Genomic DNA, 24053 nt, shown 5'->3' on the forward strand with positions numbered 1-24053 from the left:
CTCTTTGTGTTGCACTTTAAATAATATTTGAATTCAACTGGAGTGCAATTGAAAGCTCAGGGAAAGAAGTCAACATCAGGCCTTATGACTATAAACTAATAACAGCTTGTATAGGTTTACAAAATGCTTTATATTTGTTATCTTACTGGAGCCTCCCAAGATCCAGGGTCAAGGGAAGGATTTAGGCTTATTTGTAGTTAATGAAAAGGGAACTAATAGATGGTGAAAAAATCAATGAGATGATTCTGTGAACAATCTGCTCAAGAAGATTGGAAAGGAGGAAATTGAGAATGTTGGTGTTGGCAAGAAGGGCCAGAAGGAAAGGAATAGAGGATAATGTCAAGGCATTGTGAAATGTAGAAAAGGTCAAAAAAAGAAGCCTCATGGTAAATGACCTATTTTTTTTTTTTTTTTTGGTAAAGTATAAACTGAGGTATTCTGGGAATGACTGCCTAGGAAGCACCAGCTATGAAGAGTGAGTTAGAGAATCAATTAAGGAATTAAAGGAGTATCTTACTACATTAAGAACCTGGTTAAAATGAACATAACTTTACAATTAGCAATCTATAAGACTTTGTGCCCATCATTCTCATGTTATATGAATGTTATATGAATTCACATAGTAAATAAATATTTACATAGGTAACATAGGCAACATCTTTGTCCTGGAAGGAAAATAAGTGGTAAGCTGTCATTCTCTATTATACATATGCTCTGGAGGAAAATGGGGAATAAAGTCTTCAGATGGCATGCAAGAGTAAAATCAGTTACGAATTGGGTTGATATTTACTTACCAATATACTTAACCTAATAAAAATAGTAATAAAAATCATCTAATATTTTATTTCCATCCTCAGAATGTAGATTACTGTAACAAGGAACATGCGAGGTACACAGCTTCTATTAACAAACTGGAGTATGAAAATGAAAGACTTCGAAATGATCTTGCCAAACTTCAAGCTAATGGAAAAACACCATGGACCAATCCAAATGCATATGATGAAACAGTAAGACAAGCCTATCAAGCCCAAATAAAGATAAAAGAAAATGAAGATAGGTATGCATTTTAAATTGAATATGCAATACACATTTTTCATAAACTAAAATATTAAATTTTAATTTTAAAGAATTCAAACTATGATTTCCCATATTTTTGTTCATTCATCTTAAAAACTAATTGATGATAATGTATTAAATTTTAATTTTAAAGAATTCAAACTATGATTTTCCATATTTTTTGTTCATTCAATGAAAATTAATTCATGATAATGTAGTCAAATACTAATGTTAACTCTGTTTTTACATAACCCAACAATCCAGGCTGAAGATGTTACTGTAGCAGATATTAATATCAATATTAATCTATAAGATTCTAACATATCCAGATGAGATAAAATTTTAGTATAGAAAGGACTGAATAGTCACTAAGGAGGTATCAGTATGATGTATGCTTTGGATTGTTATTCTTCTAGTGGTAAATGAGATATTCATCTCACTTTTGACAACTAATCTCCTCTATCAGTTCACTGGAAAACAAAGGTGGTGTTTTTTTTTTATTTTCTGGGTGAATTAGCATTTATGAATATTAAGTTACAATATCTTATATCTTATTGGTTCCACCCTTTAAAAAAATCTTCAGCCTAAACTATTTTAATATGGCAGCTAGGGAAGGAGAATAAATTTGTTTAATAAAAGAATCTTAGGTCTAGAAGATTCTCAGGGTACCTTCTAGCACATTTACAATTTTTGAGTATCAATACCAGATGCTGTTTTGACCTTTATATAGCTGCCCACAGGGTCATATTTAACACCAAAGTACAACAATAGTTTTATTCTAGGAGAATAATTAGTAATTTATTTGAGCAACACCTGGTCACTTGAATTTACTCAAGCTCACTGCTTCATTTCTTAGAGGTAACATAGCACAGTGAATCAGAGAGTTCGCCTTGGTATCGAAAGGACCTAATTTTCAGTCCTGGACCTAATACATAGGGGCTCTATGACCCTAGGGAAGTCATATAAATGATGATTGTTTCAAAGACTCTCTAAAACTCTCTTAAATTGCAGAGTAGGTGCCAGCCTATATTGGTGGAAACCATTCCCTGCTCAGAATTTGTCTATGTCATAAGTGTCTACCATCTGAAAAACAAACAAACAAAAAAAAAAAAAAACAAGTGTTATAGGGGTATCTTCCGCTTTCCCACATGAAAAACAAAAAACTAGTGTTATAGGTATGTACTTCATTCCCATTAACTCACAGTCTCTGGATAGATAGATGAGAGAATAGAATATATATTATTTGCTTCTACATTCATAGTTATTAACCTTACAAGAGAAAAGTCTCCTTTGTGGTTGACCATGCTCACTAGACTTTTAGCTCATTATTTCCTCTTGTGCAAATGCCACTTTTCTAGATCACAGGATCCCAAATTTAGAACTAGAAAGGTCTCTGAGATCATCTAGTCCAAACCCCTCAACTTGTAGATGAAAAAACTGAGGTCCAAAGAACATCAATGACTAGCTTAATATCATGCAGATTTTCAGTTGCCAGAGCTTGTAACAATGTATGTAGGTAGGTCAGCAGATTACTTAGTGGGAATGGTGAACAAAGGTCAGAATTATTGGCAGGAATGCATAATAAAGGTAGAAGTTAAGAACAAAAGAGCTAGGCAATAGCCCTGAGACTTCTACCATCTCTTTTGTTCTTGCCCCCAGAATGTTTTGTTTGGCAACCACAGGAGAAAGGTGGGAGCTAAGGAAAGCATCATCATAACCACACAGCTCCTTTCCAATTCTGGGGGTGGGCAAAGTCCCCCAAATTGTTGAGGGAATGCAGACTGATAATCATGGATCTGACATGAGTTAAAAGGTATTTCTTAAACCCAAGTCAAATACTTGGTTGAACCTGGCAATTTGAGTAACAACAAAAGAGTCAGTCAGTCAAAAATCAAAAAAACAAAGACATAATCCATTCTGATGTTTTTTGCTGACTGCCTAGCTGTGTGCAGCTGTAATATTTTCATGTCCCAGAACAAGTCAGACTAAAGGAGCTTAACCCCAGCCAGCATATGGTAGCAGAAAATAGCAAATAGGCAAAAAAAGGAGAATAGCCGAAGACTAACAAATGGTAACAAGAATGCAGATCAGCAAACATTGCAAATCTGCAAGCATTGCAACAAGGAACCAGCAGGGGCAAGATAATATCTAGCAATGAGCAAAGGCACAGAGCCCAGTAGAGAGCAGCATTATGTCATCATCAAAAACATCATTGGCTCTGCAGCACTGGAGGTATGAGTTGCAAGTCATACATTATTTGCTTAACCACATATATCCCTGTGTGAATGCTTCTTCATATATGCATATCCAGGTTTCTTCCTTGGTCATAAGTGTTTCCTGCTATATGCACACCCCACTGGAAATATGATAAGCTGTGAAAAAAATATACCCCTTTGCGTTTGAAGGCATCTTTTCTTGTTACTTAATTTGTTACGTTGTTGATTAAATGTATTTTGATTTAACAAATGTATCATATCAGCATAACTTTGAAAAAATAAACATGGGTGGGGGCTCATGAGCCATAGTTTTAAGAAGATACTAACCCATAAAATGCCTCATAACAATATAATAAAGGAGATAGCAGAGGGAAAGGTGGTAAATAATGATGTTAGCAAAGAAGGTGAAATCTTTTCAGTTCTTGAGTAAAACAAACAAAGAGTAAATCAGTAGGGTACTCATCTGCAAAAAAAAAAAAAAAAAAAAAATTGACATTTATCCTCAAAAGAACAAATAACATTTGAAACATATACTTTGTGTTCAGTGTAAACAGATACTGTGGATATTTGTGATCTCTTAGCAAACAAATATATCCAGTTACTTACCCAATTTTTCTTTTCCCAGTGTTTTTAAATAAACTTAACACAGTTATTAATCACTTATATGTGTAGAACATTGTGTTAACTATCATTGGAAATACAAGCATATATAAAACAGTGTCTGCTAGATTGGGAATATCATCAAGGCTCATACTTAATCTTTCTGCTTTTCTCTATATCTATAACAGCATTCTACATAAATATTTATTGAATGTTTCAATATTCAAATGTTAAGAAACATTTGTTGAATTTGGGCTTATTGGAATCTCTGTCCTCAAAGAAGCTTATCTAGTAGAGGGACAAGATATATAACATATTTATATAAACATATATTTATATGTTTGTATTTACATATATACAAATAATTATAATAAAATAGAAAATGATATGTACATAAAAGTAAAACAAAAAGTGTTAAGTGAAGTCTGAGCTGGAAAATACTATTTCTGGCTGAGGGAATTAGGGATGGCATCATTGAAGATGGTGGCATTTGAACTGGATCTTAAAAGATGGATTTTGACAAGGTTGGAAGGAAAGGTTTCTCATATGTAGAGAATAGCATGAACAAATATAGGAAAGTAGAAGAATATGACACTGGCTCATAGATTTAGGATTGAAAGGGATATTAAAGAGAATCTTATCCAACACTCATTTTACAAATGAGTAAAGTGAGGTCCAGAGAGGTTAGGTACCTTTCCCAAAGTCAGAAAGGTAGCAAGTAATAGACTGGATTAAACCTCAGGTCCTCTCATCCCAAATCCTGCCCAGCACACCATAGAGCTTCCTATAGGAATTACAGTCCTTTTGTCTGAATTGTAAAGTACATAAATAGGATAGTGTGAAGTAAAATTATAAAGGTAAGTTCATGCTAAACTTAAATATCAGAGGAAGAGTCACTAGGTGTGGAGTTGGGGGAGGAGAAAGAGAGAGCCATTGAAGGGTTTTGAATGGAGGAGAGAGCAATTGAAGGATGCATTCTATAGAAGGAAAATAGACAGGAAGAAAAATTAGAAAAGCATTGCTGGTGTCCAATGGATAGTAATACCAGCCTATATTGTGGCTGTGACCTTGGCAATTGAAAGGAAGGCATGGGTGCTAAAGAGAATAATAATAATAATGGCTAACATTTGCATGGTGATTCAGTTATTTAACCCTCACACTCCATGAACCAGGTGACTTGACATTACTATATCCATTGTTTGCATACCTGCAATTTCACTCATGTATGAAACGCCTTGAAAGGAAATTCCCTCCATCATAGCAGATTGGTATTTGTACTGCACGTTATAGTCTTGGAATTGCCAGGGCCACTGAGCAGCTAAGTGACTCGTTTTGTAATTAACACAGGTGAAAACTGAGCTCAGATTTTCCTTACTCTTAAGATTGGCTCTCTCCCTACCCTTTCTCTCCTTTGCTCTGTGAGTGTGTGTGTGTGTGTGTGTGTGCATCTGTCTCTGTTTTTCTCCTTCTCTCCCTCTCCCCCTTTCTCTCCCTTCTCTTTCCTTTTTTTTCCTCCATTCCCCTCTCAATCTGTCTCTGTTTTTCTCTATTTCTCTCTCTGTCATCTATGTGGTCTCTCTCTCTCTTTCTCTCTCTCTCTCTCTCTCTCTCTCTCTCTCTCTCTCTCTCTCTCTCTCCGTTTTTCTGTGTTTGTTTCTCTCTCTCTCTTCCCCACCCCACTATACTCCTATTTTATAAGTAGGGAAACTGAGGCTCAAAAAATTAAATGATTTGCCCATGAACATACAGCCAATAAGTGTTGGAAATGGGCAAGTCTCACCTGACTCTAAACCAGTGCTCTCTCTACTATACACAACACACAGCTCTCAAAAGATATTGCAAATCAGAAATTCATAACTTGAGTATCTGTAAGTTTGTTTCTTTAATATGTCCACAACTGTATTTTAATACAACTGGTTACCTTTGAAATCTTTAAAATATATTATTCTGAACAAGGGTACCACAATACTAAGGTCTAGGAACCTCTGCTGTAGAGGCAGTATTAGCCCATTAGACATGGAAGCTGAGGGATAAGGAATAAGACTTAACATGAGTGAGTGAATAGTGCTTGCATCCTACAGTAACAGGAAAATAAAACAAAATAAATATTGATTTTTCTATATAATAAACTGTGTCAGGGACTAGGAATAAAAGGATGAGAAAGACCCAAATAATCCTCAAAAGAAGTTTATAATAGGCAGAGCCAAGATAATAAAGAAAAGCCAGGAAGTTGTCTGAAATATTCCCAGTTTCCCTCAGAAACAAAAAGACAGAATGAAACAATTCTCCAGCCCAAGATAACTTAGAAGGACTTCAGGAAAGGTTCATCTCACCTAGGTAAAAGGGGAGTGGAACCCAATGTGAGGCTCTTAGCCATAGCAGAGATCAACATGTGAGACTCTTGAGGTCCTGGTTCAGCAGGCCAGTGGTGAAGCAAGTCATCTGTAAGGTCTCTAGCCCTAGTGCAGCAAACAAAGTACCAATTCCAGAACCTAGGGTACAACAGGAGCAACTAGGCCAGGTCACCCTCGGACAGAGGGTAAGCTGCCAGCCCCAGAGCAGAAGAAAACCAGTGGCCAGGTCCTGAATCCCCAGAAGTTTGGGACAGTGGCCCTATATCTAAAGAGCTGAGAGCAAGCTTTTAAAATGAGCAAAAAAAAAAAAAAGAACCCCGATCATAGAAAGCTACTATAACAGGGAAGATCTAAATTCAAACTGAGAAGAGAACAATGGTGTCAAAATTACTTCATGCAAAAACTGAAAGGGGAATATGAACTTGTTTCAAGCCCCAAAAGCTCTCTTGGAAATGCTAAAAAAAAGATTTTATAAATCAAGTATGAAAGGTAGAAGAAAAATAGGGGAAAGAAGAATTATGCAAGAAAATTATGAAATAGCAGCTTGAAAAAACACAAAAACTGACTGAAGAAATTGGCCAAATGGAAAAGTAAATTTAAAAACCAGCTACCAAAAATACTTAAAAATTAAAATTGGGCAAGTAGAAGTGAATGATTAAATGATACATAAAGAATCAGTCAAACAAGAACAAAAGAATAAAAAAAAGAGAATCTAAAATAGCTCAGTGTAAAAAGAACTGACCTGGAAAATAGATCCAGAAGAGCTGATTTAGGAATAATTGGACTACCTAAAAGCTAGAGAGAGAGAAGGGAGGGAGGGAGAGAAAGACAGACAGAAACCAATGGAGACAGAGGCAGATAGATTGGACAGCATCTTTCAAGAAATTATCAAGGAAAACTACCCTGATATCTTAGAACCAGAAGGCAAAATAGTCATTGAAAGAATCCACTAATCACCTCCTGAAACAGATTCCAGAATTTTCAAGTCAAAGAGAAAATCTTGCAAGCAGCAATTCAAATGTCAAATTACATAAGACTTGGCAGTTTCAACATTAAAGGATCAGAGAACTTGGAATATGATATTCCAGAATATAAAGGACCTTGGATTACAACCAAGAATTAACTATTCAGAAAAATTCAGCATAATCTTCTAGGGTAAGAGATGGATAGTCACTGAAATAGGGAACTTACAAATTTTCCTGATGAAAAGAGCAGAACAGAACAGAAAATTTGATAAAAATTCAAGACTTGAGAAGAATGAAAAGGTAAACAGGAAAGAAAAACAAAAACAAAAACATGGCATTCAATAAAGTTAAACTGTTTGTGTCCCTAAATGGGAATGTGATACTCATAATGCTTAAGAACTATATCTCTGTCAAGGCAGTTAGAATAGTATACTTAGAAGGTGTGAATAATAACTTGACTTTGATGTGATGATTTTTTAAAAAAGGATGAAAGAAAGGATCATACTGGGAGAAGAGTAAAGGGGGAAGGTAGAATGGAATAAGTTATATCACATGAAGAGCTATGAAAGATCTATTTCAGGAAATAAGGGGTGTGAGCATTGTTTGAACCTTACTCTAATTGTGTTTGGATCAAAAGGTGAATAACATGTTCATTTGGATAAAATCTACCTTATGCTAGAGGGAAGTAGAGGAAGGGAGGGGAAAGGGGGGATGATAGAAGGGACAGCAAATTGAGGAAGGTGGTGGTTAGAAACAAAACACTAATGAAGAAGAGACAGGATGAAAGAGAGAAAAGCATAAATGGGGAAACTAGGATGAAGGGAAATACGAAGCAATCTTAACTATGAATGTGAATGGGATAACCTTTCCTATAAAATGGAAGTGGATAGCAAACTCAGAACTAGATAAATCCAACCACAAAAGACATAAGAAGGTGAATAGAATTTTAGAAAAGTTAGAAATGACAGACTTCTGGAGAAAACTGAATGGGGATAGCAAAAAATACATATTTTTCTCAGTGACACATTACGTCTACACAAAAATTGACCATGTATTAGGGCATAAAAAAAATCTCAAATGCAGAAAGGCAAAAATATGAAATGCATCCTTTTCAGATCATGATGCAATAAAAATTACATTAAATAAAGGACCACAGAAAGATAGATTAAAAATAGGGAATTAAATCATCTAATTCTAAAAAATGATTGGATCAAACAAATCATAGAAACAATTTCATTAAAAAATGACAATGATACAACATAGCAACATTTATGGAAAGCAGCTATGGCAATACTTCAAGAAAATTTCATATCTCTAAATCCTTACATGAATAAAATAGAGAAAAATCAAATCAATGATTAGGACATGCAATTAAAAAATCTAGAAAAAAAACAAAGCAAAAATCCCTAATTAAACACCAAATTAGAAAATTGGAAAAATTAAAGGTAAGATTAATAAACTTGAAAGTAAGAAAACTATTGAACTAATAAATAAAACTAAGAACTGGTTTTATTGGGGGGAAAGAAAATTAAAATAGATATACCTTTGGCTAATTTGATTTTAAAAAGAAAACTAAATTACCAATATCAAAAATGAAAAGAGTGAATTCATAATGAATAATAAGAAAATTAAAGCAATAATTAGGAACTATTTGTCCAACTGTATGCCAACAAATTTGACAATCTAAATTAAATGAATAAATATTTACAAAAGTATAAATTTCCCAATTAACAGATGAGGAAATACAGTACTTAAATAATCCCATTTTAGAAAAAAGAAATTGAAGTCATCAGTAAACTCCCTAAAAATATCACCAGGACTAGGTAGATTTACAAATAAATTCTACCAACTATTTTAAGAACAATTCTAATATTATATAAATTATTTGGAAAATACAATAAAAAATATTTGGAAAAAAAGGAGTCCTACCAAATTTCCTTTTATGACACAAATATGATGCTGATATCTAAACCAGGAAAAGTCAAAACAAAATTAAAGACCCATTTCCCTAATGAATATTGATGCAATTTTTAAATTTATAAATAAAATATTAACAAAGAGGTTAAAGCAATTTTTACTAGGATAAAACACTATGGCCAGGTGGAGTTTATGCCAAGCATGCAGGACTAATTCAATATTGGAGAAATTATCAGCATAATAGACTATCAATAACCAAATTAATATCTCAGATGCAGAAAAAGCTTTTGACAAAATACGGCATCCATTCCTTTTTAAAAAGCATAAGAATAAAAAGAGCTTTCCTTAAAATGATATAGTATCTATCAAAAGCCATCAATAAGGATTATCTGTAAGGGGGTTAAACTAGAAGTCTTTCCAGTAAAACCCACGGGTGAAATAAGGATGCCCATCATCATTGGTATTATTCAATATCATATTAGAAATGTTAGATTTAGCAATAAGAAAAAGAAATTGAAGGAATTAGAACAGGCAATGAGAAAACAAAATTATCACCTTTTATAGATGATATTTTTGGGTAATCTTAGTCAATTAAAAATTACTTGAAATAATTGCCCACTTTAGCAAAGTTGCACATAAACTTACACAAATCATCATCATTTCTACATATTATCAACAAAGCCCGGCAGCAAGACACAGTAGTAAATGACTTTTCTAATCTGTTATTTGATAAACCCAAAGAGACTTATTTGACAAAAATTGATGGGAAAATTGTAAAATAATATAGCAGAAACTAGGCAAAGATCAACATCTCACGCCATGTTCCAAGAAAAAGTCAAAATGGATACATGATTTAAACATAAAAGGTGATATCAAAACAAATTAGAAAAAACAAGAAACAGTTTACCTGTTAGATCTATGGAGAAGAGAAGAATTTGCAAACATATATTGTATCTAGGATATACTGCAACATATTTAACATATATAGGACTGCTTGCCATCCAGGGGAGGGGGTGAAGGGAAGGAGGGGAAAAAATCGGAACAGAAGTGAATGCAAGGGATAATGTTGTAAAAAAAAATTACCCTGGCATGGGTTTTGTCAATAAAAAGTTGTTATTTAAAAAAAAAGAAGAAGAAGAGAAGAATTTGTGACCAAACAAGATATAGGGAACATTATGAAATATAAAGTGGATAATTATGATTGGATTAAATTAAGAATTTGCACAAACAAAACCAATGCAGCCAAGAATAGAAGGAAAGCTAAAAAGTATTTTTTTTGCAGCAGATATTCTCATTTCTCAAATAATATAAACAATTGAATCAAATTTATAAAAATACAAGTCATTCCCCAATTGATAAATGGTTTAAGGATATGAACAGGCAGTTTTCAAATGAAGAAATTCAATCTCTATAAAATCATATAAAAGTGTTCTAAATCACTTGACTAGAGAAATGCAAATTAAAAGAATTTTGAGTTATCCTTTCATACCTACCAAATTGGTTAATATGACAGAAAAGAAAAATGATAAATGTTGGAGAAGATGTAGGAAAATTGGGACACTAATCCATTGTTTATGGAGTTGTGAACTGATCCAGCTATTCTGGAAAGCAATTTGGAAAGATATCTAAAGGGCAATCAAATTGTGCTAGCCTTTGATCCAGCAACACCACTACTAGGAGTGCATTTAAAAAATATTGTTTAAAAAAAAAAAAGTAAAAGGACCTACATGTACAAAAATGGCAGCTCTTTATGTGTTGGGAAAGAACTGGAAAATGAGGAGGTGCCCATTAATTGGAGAATGGCTAAACAAGTTGTGTTATATGACTGTAATAGAATACTATTGTGCTATAAAAAAGAGAAAAAAAAAACAAGCAGATTTCAGAAAAACCTGGAAAGACATGAAATAATTCTGAGTAAAGTGTGCAAATCCAGGAGAACATTGTACATAATAATAGTAATATTGTGCATTGCTCAGCTATGACTGACTTTGCTCTTCTCAGCAATACAATAATCCAAGACAATTCCAAAAGACTTCTGATGTAGAAGGAACTTTTCAGAAAAGACATTATGCTGTCTCAATGCAGATCAAAGCATACTGTTTTTACTTTTTGTTTTTTTGGGGTTTTTTTGGTGGCTTTTCCCTTTTCCTGTTTCTTCTTTCACGACATGATTAATGTGGAGATATGTTTACATGAAAGCACATGTATAACTTATATCAAATTGATTGCTATCTTGGGGAGGGAGGGAAGGAGAAGGAGGGAGGGAGAAAAATTTTAGAACTCAAAATGTATTTTTAAATGAAAGCTGAAAACTTCTTTACATGTAATTGGAAAAAAATAATATACTCTTTTCAAGAGAAAAAAACACATACATACATGAAGTTAATATAAGAGAGTTGAAAAAGCATGTATGAAAAAACTATAATACAAAGGACAGCATAAGCTCAAAGTAAAGGAAATGTGCTGGGAGACTCTTAGTCAAAAGAGTCAGGGAAACCTTTGTGGAGAAAAGAGGTATCAGTTGTGTTGGATCTTGAAGGAAAGGAGGGACTTCAACAGAAATAAGGGTGGAAAGAGATTAAATTCATCCTAGGAATATAGACAACATGAGCAAAGACATGGAGATTGTAGTGGGCAGGATGAAATTAATGGAGAGACATTGAGATTGGCAGGAATTTATAGTATGTGAAGGGAAATAATATGAGATAGGATTAAAAGGGTAGTTTGAAGCTGACTCTGGAACAGTGGATAGAGTGATAAAGAACCCGAGTCAGGAATACCTGCCTTCCAATTTGGCCATGTGACCCAATGCAAATCACTTAATCTTGTTTGCCCTAGTTTCTTCAACTGTAAAATGGGACTAAGTCATACCTTCCTCATTGTTGTAATGATCAAATGAGATCAAAAGGGCTTAGCATAGTGCTTGACACATAGTAGGAACTTAATAAATGCATATTAAAAAGTTCTTTTCTTGCTCCTTTCTTTTGTTACTTACTCATTTCTGTCATTCCTTCCCCCTTATTCTCCCTCCCTTCCCCTCTTCCTCCAGCTCTTTTCTCTTTCCTTCTTAGTTGGCAATGGAAGTCACTGAAGATTTTTCACTAAGGAAGTAATGTAAAAAGAATGATATATTAGGAAGATTATTCAAATAGTGTTGTAATCAATAAATTGGAGGAAAAGAGACTGGAGGCAAAAAAAAAAAAAAAATCCAAAACAGGGTTCTTTTCAAATGGTTTGGAAAAATGAAAGCAAGAAGGTAGATAAAATATATAATGTGAAAGGTAAATGCACAAGACTAGATAATTAACTGCCAGGATATAAAAGGTGCTGAATATAAAAAATTGGAGGAAGACCCCAAAGACACGTGCTTGAGAATCTGTGAGAATAAAGACATCAAAATAAACAAGGAAGAAAAAAACTTATACAGGAAGGGTTTTTTGGTTTTTTAGTGGGGGTAGACAGAGAAGATAACTAGTTCAGTTTTGGACATGAATTTAAAGAACATGATATCTAGATGGAGCTATCCAGCAAGTAAATATACAGCTGAGAGGAGATGTCTAGCTGAGAGAGATTGATTTGAGAGTCATCTGTATAGAAGCAGGGGGGGTTATAAAAGGAGAGAGGAAAGAAGAAAAGAGTCAAGTGACACTATTGAGACACCCATCTCTAATAGATTTTAAAGGAAGATAAGGAGCCAGAAAAGACAAAAATAGTGGGGTGGAGGGAGAAAAGGAAAATCATTAGAGTGAAACATCACAGAAATTAAGGAAATAGATCAAGAATTGTTGACAGCCTCTCTTCCTGAATATTCCCTCTTGTCTGAATATTCATAGCTGAGCTCTTTCTTGATTCTCTATTCACTTGCCTAACCATTACTTCTCAATCTTATTTATAAACTGGATTATACTTCCATACAAAACTCCTTAACTAAGAGTGAATCCCCAAAGTTCTGTTTGGCTCTTTCTCCCTATACAGACTCTAGGTGACCTCATCAGCCATTCATCAGAATATAAACATCATCTCTATGTAGATGAATCTTCCAGATCTATACAGCATGTCTCAAAAGTCCTACATAGACTCTTGTGACACTTGTACCTAACAGCCCTAACTTTACTGGGGTTTTTTTGGAGAGTATCACCTTCCCTCCAGTCACCCAGCTTCATGACCTTAAAGTTGTCTGGAACTTCCCATTTTCTCTCAGTCCCCAAATCTAATCAGTCATTGGGTCTTGTGATTTCTACTTCTACAGCATCCACACATTGATCCAGGATCTTATTAAATATCCCGTATGCAGAGTACCTTGTTTATAAAATAGAGGGGGAAAATAGCTATTTGTTTGTAAAATACTTAGAAAACTTCAGATGAACACTGCTATCACAGTGCCAAGCATTTTCTTATTTAAACCAATAAGATTGTTATTGTGCAGTTGAAAAAAAACCACACAATTTGGGGCAGTTTAGATTGTTCTTTCCTCCTTTCCAAGCAAAGAGGAATGTGTTAAAAGTACCTAACAAAAACATGACAGTAGAGGCTAGAAAAGCCAGGATGAGACGCAAAGCGCTCAGCAGGAGATGATCTTAATAAGCAGTTTGAACCACGATTCTTGCTGCCGAGCTTTGTGTCCTGCCAGTTTCAGTTGTTGAAAGTTTCATTAAATTTGTTTTAATGCCTTGTCTGATTTCCCTGTTCTTCAGTGACCTGATTTTTAAGAGAAACAGCATTTCAAATGTACTGAATACATTATTACTATGTAAAATTCACTATGGGAAAGAATTGTTTGAGATTCAAGGGCCCTGAAATCACCAGTGAAAAAGTGGAAAGTAGATGTTGCTCAATTAATTCTAGTCAGTCCAAGTACCTCTGCAAAAATGAATATTAAAAGCCAAATGGAGCTGTTGGTGTAAGTTCATTAATGGAAAATAATTAAGAACTATATATTTTCAACTTTCAATCAATTTCAGCTGTTTGAAGGAAGAAAATAAAATGCCTTTCAGTCAGATTTGTTCTATTAATATGTCTGATGTTATCTATAAAATATAGAATTAAAAGAAGATTTTCTCTGCTTTTAATCACGATGCCCTTTCTTGGAGGGAGAGTGGTATTTTGTTTATTTCTTTTATGTTATTTCACTGTTGTTGGAAATGTATTTCAGACTGCTTGTTTCTGTTATTAAAAATGAAATAGTTACAGTTGTGTGACCTGTAATGGGTCATTTAACTTCTCTGTGGTTTTTGCTTTATCTGGAAAAATAGGAGAGTGGACAAGATTATGTGTAAAATCCCTTCAACTTTTACCTATTGTGTAAGTCTATGAGTTATCTATTTCAGAAGCAAGGGGAAGGCTTAAAGTTTTCTTTTATTCAGTGTTATTGTTATTGTTTAGTCATTTCAGCCATGTCTGACTCCTTATGACCCCATCTGGCATTTCTTTGACAAAGATACTGGAATTTTTTTCTATTTCCTTTTCCAATTCATTTTCCAGATGAGGAAACTGAGGCATAGGTTAAGTGACTTAGGGTCAATATCCTTAAAGATGAGATAAAAAGAAAGTCATTACAAATAATTATTCATTGATCACACTATACTCACCTCTAAAAGTATACAAGTATACCAGAATTTTTAAAATGTTGTTACATATGAATTTTCAATGTTTACAATGATAACTTTCATGCTGATTTGAAAGTTATAGGCATTTTTTATATTCAGAGAATCATAGAATTTACTGTATAACTAAATGTAATTACCAAAAAAATCTAAGTTCAACACTAAAGATCCACATTAAAAAACAGCATTTGTAACTTTGAAAGGTACATCATATGCTAGAAAATACAATAATCATGTTAATCATTAAGATGATTTTAAGACCATTGAATATACCTAGATAAAGTATAAAAGCAATTCATTTTTATGTTTAAGAATTTGGAAAGACAGAAATGAGTTAGTTGGGAGAAAATGTAAAGCATAGGCTAACTTGAAACCTAATAAAGTCAAAACAGTAGCTTCACTTAGGATAGCTCAGGAGAAGGAAATCGCATGGTCCAGTGGGACAAGAACTGAATCTGAGATCACAGGAAATAGGTTCGAATTTTTAATTCCCCTGGGACTCAGTTTCCTTATATATATGATGAAGAGACTAAACTAGTTTGCCTCTGAGGTCTCTTCTAGCATTAGATTTGACATCCCATCTCATTCTAGTCTATAGGCATGAATTCAAGATTATTCTATTCTTTATAGAGTTAGCATCTTATTAACATCAAATCTCAAGTTTCTGTCTACTTCTACCCAAAGATTCTGAGGATTCTGGGCCATGTTTAGGGCATCTCAAAAGCGTTATTGTTGCTAGTAAGTGGATCTAAGGTGTCACATTGCATTAACCTCAAAGTGGATTTGTCATCTGGAAGACCTGAGTTTGAATCCTGCCTCAGATAACATATCAGCTGTGTGACTCTGGCCAAATCATTTTACTTCTCTGAGTCTCGGTTTCCTATAATGATATAATATAATATAATAATGATATAATATAATATTGATAATATTGTTAAAAGTTTCATTAAATTATGTTTTAATGCCTTGTCTGATTTCCCTGTTCTTCAGTGATCTGATTTTTAAGAGAAACAGCATTTCAAATGTACTGAATACATTATTACTATGTAAATATATATATTTATATATATATAATATATGATAATATATTATATATATATTATAATGATAAATTACCTCTCAGGACTGTTGTAAGGCTAAAAACTAGATGGTACTTGCAAAATACTTGTAAAGTTTAAAGTGACATAATTGCTAGCTATTATTATTATTATTATTGTTATTGTTATTTTTATCTTAGGTCAGTAATACTTGGAAAGTGACCTTAAAACTCTCATTAGCAGAATCTAAAATCAAACTGGATGCATCCTTTAGACCAAAGTTCTTCTAGAATTCCAACTCCCATCTTCAATCCTTTGCTTAGGTGGTAGCACCTAGGGAGGTTACTACCTCCTCAATTCCACCTCTTAGAATTCTTAACTTTCTTCTAAATACAATGAAAGCAACACAGCACTACCTCTTGGAACCACTTTGCATGTACTTTATATTGGCTTATATTGGTGTTTATGTTACATTTTCCTAGTAGAATATAAGCTCCTTGGGGTCAAGAACTGTCTCACTTTTGGCTCCCTATCCTCATAGAGTAAAAACCCAATATTTTTTTCTTGTCAAGAAAAGTTAGAATTGGCCAGATTCGCTAAAGCTGTGGTAAACAGAAACGGAATATACTGGGAAATTCTAAGCCAACTGAGGATCAACCCAAACCCACAAGATTTAATTACAACCAGCTTCATCTTATGATCTTAGGAAATATATAAAGTTTGTGAAGCAACATGATGGAATGGAAAGTATGATGATTGAATGTCAGGAGAGAGATGGGTCTCAATCCCATCTTTATCATCGTTCACTGTAGGACCAGAGGCATGTTAAGTAGTGTCTTTGAGCCTCAGTTTGATCTCCCAAAAAATGAACAAGAATGTTTACTTATAAAGTTTATTTTGAAAAAGCATCTATAAAGTAAATAGAGCAGATAGGTGGCACAGCAAAGCACCTGGTTTGCAGTTAGAAAGACCAAGTTACTAGTTATGGGAACCTAGGCAAGTAATCTAACCCAGTTTGAAACCTCAGTGTCCTTAAATATAAAATGCCAGAAAAGGAAAAGGCAAATCACTCTCAATATCTTTGTCAAGAAAACCTCATATGAAGAATCAGACTTAACAGAAAAATAATACTTAAGCAGCAGCAACAAGTAAATCTGAAAACACTCCATAAAATCAGAGCTGCTACATCAGTAAATTGCTACTACTTTACATTGTTTCCTCTGACACTCAAGACTGAAAAATCCATGCAGTCTCCAAGGTGATATAGAAAGAAACTAAATAGTTTTGAAAGATGCCAGAACATGAGACGTAGAAATAGTTCTTTTCAAGAGGAAACCATAAGATGAGAACAAAAGTAGGATGGTTTTGTCAAGGTAGTTCAACAGCTTGTGGAGCTTCTGTTTTTGTTGCAATGTTTAAAAGAAGTTGAGATACATTCTTAACATCTTCAAGTAGTATCAGTTTGGGACCCTTTAACATGAGCTTGACAGCTCATCTGTGCCTCCATAAAGGAGAGATCCAGTGAACCCAGAAGGGATCCTTCTGATGTAATTCAGCAGAGGTTCAATCAATAAGCGTTTATTTAACTATTGATAGGTACCAGACACTGGGCTGGACTCTGGTAACACAGAGGCAAAAAATAATAATAATAATTAATTAAAAAATTAAAGCCTGTACTCAAGGAGCTTACAGTGTCCTGGAAATGGCAACCAAAACAGGTTTGGAATACCTTAAGAAATATTGGTTATAAAAGTAGCCTTTAAATGGTTGAACAACATATTTTATAAGAGATGGTTTTTATGAAGCTTTTGTGTAGGTAGCTATATTCTATGGCTTTTAAGAAATAAAGGGAGCTTTAAGGAAAAATACATTTTATTTTGAAGATTTATAATCTAGGCTTCCCTTTAAAAGGTCTCTGCATTTTATTAAACTTGCAGTGAAACAAGGCTAATGCATTAATTCTGGTCAAATACACAAGAATCAAGGTGAATAATTGAGACAATTATCTTGGTAATTTAAGATAAATTACAGTTTTTCTTTAAATCTCTAGATAATTAAAGTAACAATGTTTTGTTTTACTTGATAATTGCCTTAATTCTCCAATGATATTTGGAGTGTAAATATAGCCTAATTCAAATGAAAAGATTCAACTTTAGATTATATGCAGATGTACTGTGCAATTGTTATAATTCTATTTGAATTGTGGGATGTTCCTTCTTATTGTGCACATCATAAACCCTGTTATTTCAGTTTAATTTGCTATTTAGTTTCCATGGTAATTATGGTTTTGGAGAATCGGAGAAAAAGATATATTTCTAGATAAATAAAAAAGGAAAACATGTTGGGGTTTCTTGAATGTACTTTATATTTTTCTCACTTAACTTTTATTGCTGCTGTTTTGCATAAGTTTGAAGATGTTTGCATAATGAGAAAAATATATGTACATAAAGACTATATACATATATCTGCTCTGGGTAAAAAAATGAAAAGAATTTTATAATCTATAATTTATGATAAACTAAAATGTGTTAGTCTTGAAATTAGTATTTATCCACTGGGGAATTACTAGTTTCAAAAATGGATTTTTCATATTTTCATGGTTTTTCAACCATTTTAATTAAATGCAACATCATTCTTGCACATTGGTGCTCAGAAAGATAGTTACTTGATCTATTCTAAAACAGGACACACTAGTGGGAACTTCCAATAAATGGCAGGAATCTCTCATAAGCTTTTCTAGAATACAGAATAACAATAAAATTTAAAATCTTGAAATTGGTTGTCTATTCAGGTTATCTATGTTTAATAACAAGCAGAAAATTCATCACAACAAACAGTAAATTGAACTTAAAAGTAGCTTGACACAGCTAAACAAAAGCACCAAATAAGCAAAACATAAATCTATTAAGAAAGTCAATGAGGTTAAGTAATATTAAGGACACTTCTAGAGAATTAAATATCTAGTATGGACCTGTCAAAGGCAATAAGTTGAACTGCTTTAAGCAGCTTTTTTTTTTTTTTAATTAAATTTGTATTGGAGTTTGCAATTGAATGGCAATGAGATGCAAAAGCAAAAATATAAAAAAAAGTATAAGCTTTCCCATGGCAAAAACTTTTTTAAATTATGATTAAAGTTCACTATTTCATTATTAAAGTATTTTGAAGCCTTAAAATTTAAACAAAATAGAAAATTCATGCAGGTTTTTAATATCTATTTCAAATAAATATCTAACTGAAGCAAATATTTTGTGGTGTTTTCTATTTAAATTACTGGGCTATTTAATTTCAATTTTACATATTAATTTGTATAAAGAGATTTTACACATGAACATAATTTGTTGATCACCAAAAAAGAAAAGAAAAGATAGAATTTGGAGTGTCATATACTATGAAAAATGTTTGACCTTTAAATTAGGTTTGACTCTGGAAGATGACTATGAACCATTACATAGAATTCCCTATCCCTATATTTTTGTCCACCTGCATTTTTGATTTCCTTCATAGGCTAATAGTACACTGTTTCAAACTCTGATTCTTTTTGTACAGCAAAATAACTCTTAGGACATGTATGCTTATATTGTATTTAATTTATATTTTAACATACTTAACATGTATTGGTCAACCAGCCAATGGGGAGAGGAGGGGGGGTGGGAGAGGATGGAGGGAAGGAGGGGAAAAATTGGAAGAAAAGGTTTGGCAATTGTCAATGCTGTAAAATTACCCATGCATATAACTTGTAAATAAAAAGCTGTAATAAAAAAAAAATTAGATTTAACTATTTCTAACAAACAACTGAACATGGGTGTGTGTGTATGCGTGTGTGTGTGTGTGTGTGTGTGTGTGTGTGTGTGTGTGTGTTAATTATACTTGAATATATATTTTACTATTTGGGGGGAATAAAGGAATCAATATATAAGTAATATTTCTTTACTCTTATTTTTAATGAAGAAAGTTTATAGTTGCAATTTTTTGAGTATTAAGCTTTCTATTGTAAGTTTAAAAAGTTCTATAATACTCCAATAGATGGGGGAGAATCATTTTTTTTCAAATCCAATCTAATCTGGAGTTCAATAATAGCATTCAAAGAATGCTAAAGGAAAGGAAAGGTAAAATATCATACCACAGTTCTTGGAACATAAAAGAGACTTAATATCTGCTTTCTGAATGAATGACTATCACTAATACATGAATGGACTGTTTAAGTAATCTGTAGCCTCACCTAAGATATTACAAGGCTTTAACCATGTTTTTGCTCAATTTAATCATTATATAAATATTAATCACTTCTTTTGTTCCATAAACCAAATAGTTTAGAATCAAACAATAGAATGGAATAGAATTGAAAACCTATAATATCAAGAGGTTGAACTACATGATACCATACATGATATCTAGGATCACCTGGATGACCCCTATCATCTTATCAGTAAATCTTTTGAGTTTATGAAGAGAAGGGAAGAAATATTTACTCATATAGCATCCACTTTATGCTAGATACTATGATAAGCACTTTTTCATCAATATCTCATTTTATCTTTATTTTTAATCTATGATGACTTTTTAGAGTTTTACTAGTTTCAGATTTAATTTTTTTACAAATGAAGCATTGGTGAACAAGAGAAGGGGACAAATATATTCAAGAATGAATGTGATATAAATACAAAAGACATAAATTAAAAGAGAAAAGTTTTATTAAGTTTATTAAGGATGTTTTATAGTAAGGTAAAAAGAAAAAAGTTTTGATAGGCACAATATTTGAAGGTATAAGCCATCAAAGAGATATAAATCCTACAGATAAAATAGTAGAAATACAGTAGTAACAGTGATAATTCCCCCTTCTCTTGTAGATTTATCCAAGACTGTGAACCAAACTTAGGTGTGATAACCACATCATCACCTATGGTATTTCAACCCCAATGTAATATATTTTCTGTCAAAGATATTGCAAGTCCTTTGGAGAGTGAAGATGGAGTCTATCCACTGGTGAGTTGCTACTTGTTTGAATTTTTCTTCTTTAAAGGAGTGATTGCTATAGATCCCAAATCCCACTTTAGAAAGTTATTATATGACCACATCACTTAAATCTCTATATTAGTTTCAATTTCCGCATCTGAATGGTAGGAATAATACTATTTATATTGCCAACTCTAGAAGCAGGGGATAAAGGATTTTCCAAATCTAAAATTCTATATAAGTAGTCAATTTTGTCATGATCAAATAGGAAAACTTAGCTATTAATATTCTGCAACATAATTTGGGGCCATTTTCACATAAAAATGAACATGCTGTCCACAAATTATTATTTATACCTATTTATTAAGTTGTATTTTTATTAAAAGAGTTGATTCCTTGAATAAAACAAGTTGGAGATACAGCTCCTTAGATAGTATCTCTATATGGAAGAGATAACTAACTTAGACTATATTGTTCTCTCATGTAGTTGAAATTTATCCAGTTCTCTTAGTTATTCACTTTATAGTGGCAGCATATGAGATTAGATGCCATATTGAATGTTTCTAATTGCCAAAGCAGTACTGAGACAAATCACTAGTACTCATTTCCTGCGCAGTGTTAATATCAATTGCTCAGTCACCCAACTCTATGAAAATATCTGCATATATTTCTGTTTTAGTTATTAATGGAAAAATCTTATTAAATGTAAAGAAAAATAAGTAAATGATATGATCATATACCTTCTTTTCATAGTATTTGTTTTTCAGAGTTGTGTTTTTCTAGGAAAATAGTATTTTTCTTAGTAAATTATATTGACTTTGCAGTCTGTATGTGTAGCATTAAAAACATCTTTGATATCTTATTTAATGATTTTTATAATACTTCTCCATGGAATACAAGTATTTCATGCATATGCTAAAATCAGCCAGAGCTTAATTAGATAGTATATTATAAGAGCTCAGATATACAGTAAGTACTTTTTCTTGTTTGAAAAGAAATCTATTCCCATTATTTTTGGTAGTCATAAGAGAGATGGAAAAAATTGAGATAGCATGCAAGGAAGAAGAGATCTTAATCCAATACCTGTTGCGGTTATGGATCCTTAAAGATCAGAAATATAAATTATCAGTTTCCACAAAACAGTGGTTACATTCTTTGAAGAAAAAAAGAATTAACAAAGTAAGCAAAATAAAGATGCTCCCTATTTAAGCTCTGAAAAGCATTATGGGCACTTTCTAAATATTATAATAGAATAACTCTCTATTGATCTTAAAGTTTTCCAAAAATTAGCAAATTAGCTTTTAAAATAGTAATAGTATCAATTCAATTTAGTATTAATGGAATATTCTACCTCTAATATCTCTTTTGAGCTCCAGTCTAACATTGTCATTGAACAGATCCAACCCGTAGGCATTTCAAATTCAGTCTGTCCAAAATGGATTGCTCCTCACTCCAGTTTGCTCTCCTTCCAGAGTCACATGTTTCTGTGAACAAAATCATTCAGTCTTCCTTACCTTTTCATTCTTTCACCACCTGTCCATTCCTATTCAGTTAACTGCGAGTATTGTCAATTCCACAGTAGCTTTTACATCCATTCTCTTCCATCCACTTATACAGCAGCCATATCAGTTTAGTCCCTCAGCACTTTTCACCTGTAGAAATGCAGAAATGCACTAGTTTCTTCAATTATCTTCCTCTCTCCAAATCATCCTCTGCACATTTGCCAAAATAATCTTTCTGAGTACAGATCTAACCATGTCATTCTCTGTCTCAAGATGCTTATGTGACTCCTCATTGTTTCTAGTATAAAATAAAAAATTTTCTAAATAGCTGCATATGCCGAGAGAGAACATATCTAAAAATAGTAAGCAGAAATTGCAAAGAGTGAAATTTTGGCTTGATAAAAGGAAGAATTTTCTTAAAATGTCAAGTCCTTTGCAATTTGGATCCAGTCTGCTTTGCTAGACTTATTTCACATTACCCCCTTTTAGATACTTTATATACCAATCTAACAGGCCTACTTTCTGTTGGCATTCCATCTTTTATATCTGGGGTTTTGTATTTGCTAGAATACTCCATTCTTGACTCCACCTCTTAGAATCTTTAGCTCTCTTCTAGACTCTTTTTTCATATGCCATCTCTACCTCAAAGGCTTTCTACAGCTCTCTTTCTGTCTCTGTCTGTCTCTCTCTTTGTCTTTGTCTATCTCTGTCTCTCTTTTAAAATTATCTTTTATTTGCCTATCTTTCTAAACACTAAACGTACCCACAGTAGAATGTAAATACCTTGGGGATGACATTTTTTTAAAATTGTCTTTGTATCCCTAATACCTAGCACATAACAGTTCCCAAATTCTTGTTTGAAAAGAAACAATGCAATCCCTATAACATCTCTCATATATGTTCTCTGAACAGCTTTTTAAGTCTGGAAGAGTGATACCAGTTTTCAGGTATCTGCAGGATTATCATGTGGAAGACCTGCTCTGTTTAACCCTAGTGGGCAGATCTTGGAGCAGCACCAGAACTTGCTAAGAGGCAGATTTCAACCCACATAAGGAAATATTTCCTAACAATTAGTGCTGTCCAAAAGCTGAATAGGCTTCCTTGGTAAGACTTTCCCCATTTGTGGATGTCTTCAAGTGGAGGCCACTGGATATTGTAGAATTCACTTTCTGAGAGAAAAATTCAACTGTTTCATTCAGTGATGCAATTACAACCTACTATGCTAGGTATTGGGGAGATAGAAGGTTTAGATGAGATATAATTTTCATGGCATTTGCAGCTTAATAGAATGATAATATGCATATAGATAATTATACACTATATATATACACACTATATATATACACATACTATATACATATGTATATGTATATACTGTACACTCTGCATACATGATCAGTGCATTGGAGAGGTAAGAAAGTGCCTCATGGTACTTAAGATTAGAATTGTTTTTTATATGGGATATAAGATAAGGCTTCATGGAAGAGATGGCATTTGAGTTGATTTTTAAAGAACAAGTAGAAGTTAATAGGTAAAGATGAGTAAGAAAGACCTTGCAGGCATGGGATACATATAATCAAAAGCAAAAAACAAAAAATGTTCAGAATAAAGAATGGTTCACTTTGTGTGGACTACTATAGATTGTGAGAAGCAAACATATGTGAAATAAGGAAACATAAAGCGATGTTAGGTTGTAAAAGAGACAAGAGTGATGGGCATGGATTCAGGCTTTAAGACCATAAACAAGTCATTTTTAAAGCCTCAATTTCTTCATCTTCAGATGATGATCTATATACTACTTTATACTACTTACCTCACAGAGTATTGTGGTGCAATTACTTTGTAATCCT

At 33.0% G+C, this 24053-nt stretch overlaps 1 protein-coding gene across 10 annotated transcripts in view; it reads left to right on the forward strand.

The window, feature by feature from the left end:
* Positions 1-24053, forward strand: part of DEUP1 (deuterosome assembly protein 1) — a 142361-nt gene that overhangs the window by 111017 nt on the left and 7291 nt on the right. For all 10 annotated transcript variants that reach the window (XM_051986807.1, XM_051986809.1, XM_051986811.1 and 7 more), the window contains 2 exons: positions 858-1057; positions 20596-20731. In XM_051986807.1, the coding sequence (XP_051842767.1) occupies positions 858-1057; positions 20596-20731 (336 nt within the window). The remainder of the gene's footprint in view (positions 1-857; positions 1058-20595; positions 20732-24053) is intronic.

This window comes from Antechinus flavipes, chromosome 3 (genome assembly GCF_016432865.1).
Source record: "Antechinus flavipes isolate AdamAnt ecotype Samford, QLD, Australia chromosome 3, AdamAnt_v2, whole genome shotgun sequence".
NCBI classification, from domain to species: Eukaryota; Metazoa; Chordata; class Mammalia; order Dasyuromorphia; family Dasyuridae; genus Antechinus; species Antechinus flavipes.